Source organism: Electrophorus electricus, chromosome 13, assembly GCF_013358815.1.
Source record: "Electrophorus electricus isolate fEleEle1 chromosome 13, fEleEle1.pri, whole genome shotgun sequence".
Taxonomy (NCBI): Eukaryota; Metazoa; Chordata; class Actinopteri; order Gymnotiformes; family Gymnotidae; genus Electrophorus; species Electrophorus electricus.
The window spans coordinates 1,929,709-1,932,208 of record NC_049547.1 but is presented as its reverse complement, the minus strand read 5'-3'; the positions used below and the strand labels follow the sequence as shown (position 1 = coordinate 1,932,208).

Genomic DNA, 2,500 nt, shown 5'->3' with positions numbered 1-2,500 from the left:
AAGCAAAGGAGTGTTTTTTGTTTTTTTGTTTCGCTGTGCCTGTGTGAAGTCTGCAGCTCCCGCTTTGGTTCTCAGAGCAGCTGTTCCCCGACGGCGTGTTCGGAGACCGTCGGCACCTGGCGTCATGCGCCTTGGGGCTAGGGCGAGGAAGAAGAGGGACGGTGTCAGGACTCTTCCTCCTTCACGTCCTTGGCACTTTGCTCCCTCAGGTGCCTGCTCAGTGTGGCCACTGCGTCTTTCACAGAGTGGTAGAAGATGTTCTTCACCTGAATGAAGGAGAACAATGGGAAAGAGAGGCTACTTATCGGAATAACACAAAGTCGGCCATCTCTATTTGTTAACGAGCATACGTTAGCAGCCAGGACGTTGCTACAGGGATGAGCAGAGCAACGCGAGGATGTCTGGGAAAGAACTGCACCTGTAATTTGTCCTCGTAATTGACTTGGTCTTTGAAGGGGCGGAGCTCCTGGGTCAGATAATAAGAGTTGTGGGCGTGTTCAGGCGAAACAAAATCCACGTTCACCTGGATGCAACTGTGTAGATTCATCACCTGCACAAAAATGCACAAGAACACAGAACAGAAGAACATGCTGAGAAACAACACTTAGACCACAGCACACGGCAGGCACATAGAAGGAAAGTCACATGAATAATCGTGCTGAGTCTGTGGAACAGGTGGTGGTGATTCTTAATTTGGGATTAAATATGTTCAGAGAACAAATTTTCGAACTTCACTGTACATTCAACACCTTTAACAAGGCAAGGCAAACTGGAATGCTTTAGCCTGGAATTCCTGCCTCAGTCTTATAGCTACCCGTGCTATCACATGACAAGCCTGCTGCTCTCAGAAGGGCTCATTTGTTACGTTGCGATAACTACGTAATCAGCATAGCGATAACTACGTAATCAGCATAGCGATAACTACGTAATCAGCACAGTTTCTGTCATGGTGGAGCAAAGAAACTAGGGACCAGTAGCATTGAATGTCCCTCGTTCTGGATGAGGACCTGGTGAACTGCCCCAGCAGGGATGATGACGGCATCTCCGTGAAACTGGAGCAGCGTGCGCCCCTCCACGCCATGCTTGTCCAGGAGCCTCTGCCGGAGTTCGGGGCTCAGGTACCAGCTGCCCTCCCGGAGGGGGTCCACTTCACCGTCCCACTCGGCTTCCGAGTCCGCCTCGCCGTCTGCCTCGCTATGCTCGGCCGAGACCTATACGCAGGCGCGCACACACATGCGCACACAGGTTAGCGTTGTAACGTGTTCTCATTTTACAGAAAACGTGAGGCCACAAGCCGTTTGTGTTGACTGCTTGGCGTGGCATGTCTTGAACCGCTGCTTCTCAAACTACTGCTCGCTCCGTGAGGTTACCATTTCAGTTCACACAAAGCCCCGCTCCCTTTGTGCGGTGCCCACCACGCCCACCGCTGAGGCAGGCAGTGATGGGACTGGTCATCAGCATACCACAGCGATGTCCAGAAAATGACCTCACTCTCACAGTAAACACAATGACAGTGCGGAACACAATGATGGTGTGCAAAAAATCTTAACGAGGCTGTGGGGTTTTTATGATTCTTATCAAAGGGCAGAAGGAACTTGAAGAAATAGTGGAAACATGCCTCCTTTAAGTGAACACATCCATACAGTGGCCTTGCAGAAACTAACTCCAGGCCCACGTGAGTCCACCCATGCCCGGGCAGGGGCCACCTCACGTCACACTGGCCCCTGAGCCTGGGAGCAGGCACTGGCACTCGTACCGTCTGCAGGAAATCCTGGATCTTCTGGAGGTCTTTACTCAGGAAGATGTGCCACAGAGCTCCAGGAGTCTCGCTGGGGTCCCTCAGTCTCCTCCTCGCACTCTCATCTAGAGCTTCTCTCTCGAGGAGCTTCAGTACTCCTGCAACACACGCACACACACACACACATGCACAAGCACACAGAGTTCCCCACAGATTACTGGTGGAACTCACTTCACGCTTTAAAGACTGTAGCGGTGGTGCTACCATAAAACACCGAAGGCCATTAATGATTTCATCGCAGTGACTCAAATGCTGCCATTAAATGACAAACACATGTAGCCTGAAGTCACCGGGGTTGTTTACACTCCGAGCAGACTTCATGGATACACACACAGAAATGAGAGTACTAGAGAAATAAGACTTAGAAAGAAATCTTGTACCAAATTCAGAGTACAGGTTTATCGTACAGCTCTACTCTGGAGAAACTATTTGTGTTTGTTTCAGAGTTTGCTGCCGATAAAATGAAAAGTGAATTTCAGCAGACAAATGCTGGACTGTGTAGTTTGTCCAAAGGTCATCTTTGCAGGGAAGATCTCACCTGATTTGGAGAGAGCACCACTGCCTCTGGCAAGTCCCACATACACCAGAACACTCATGGTGTCAGAGATTTCAACATGCAGATTGCTGGTTCCAAAGTCCTGCTCTGGGCATGCAGTCACACCTGCACACGCACCCACACACACCCACACCCACACACACACA

At 50.4% G+C, this 2,500-nt stretch overlaps 1 protein-coding gene across 1 annotated transcript in view; it reads right to left on the bottom strand.

Moving 5' to 3' along the window:
* jmjd1ca (jumonji domain containing 1Ca) overlaps positions 1–2,500 on the bottom strand; it is a 67,760-nt gene that overhangs the window by 766 nt on the left and 64,494 nt on the right. Inside the window, exons 23-27 of the mRNA XM_035532682.1 lie at positions 2,337–2,459; positions 1,757–1,896; positions 1,008–1,211; positions 419–550; positions 1–266 (exon numbers count right to left, since the gene is read on the bottom strand). The exon at positions 1–266 is cut by the window's left edge and continues 766 nt beyond it. Of these exons, the coding sequence (XP_035388575.1) occupies positions 165–266; positions 419–550; positions 1,008–1,211; positions 1,757–1,896; positions 2,337–2,459 (701 nt within the window). The 3' untranslated portion in view covers positions 1–164. The remainder of the gene's footprint in view (positions 267–418; positions 551–1,007; positions 1,212–1,756; positions 1,897–2,336; positions 2,460–2,500) is intronic.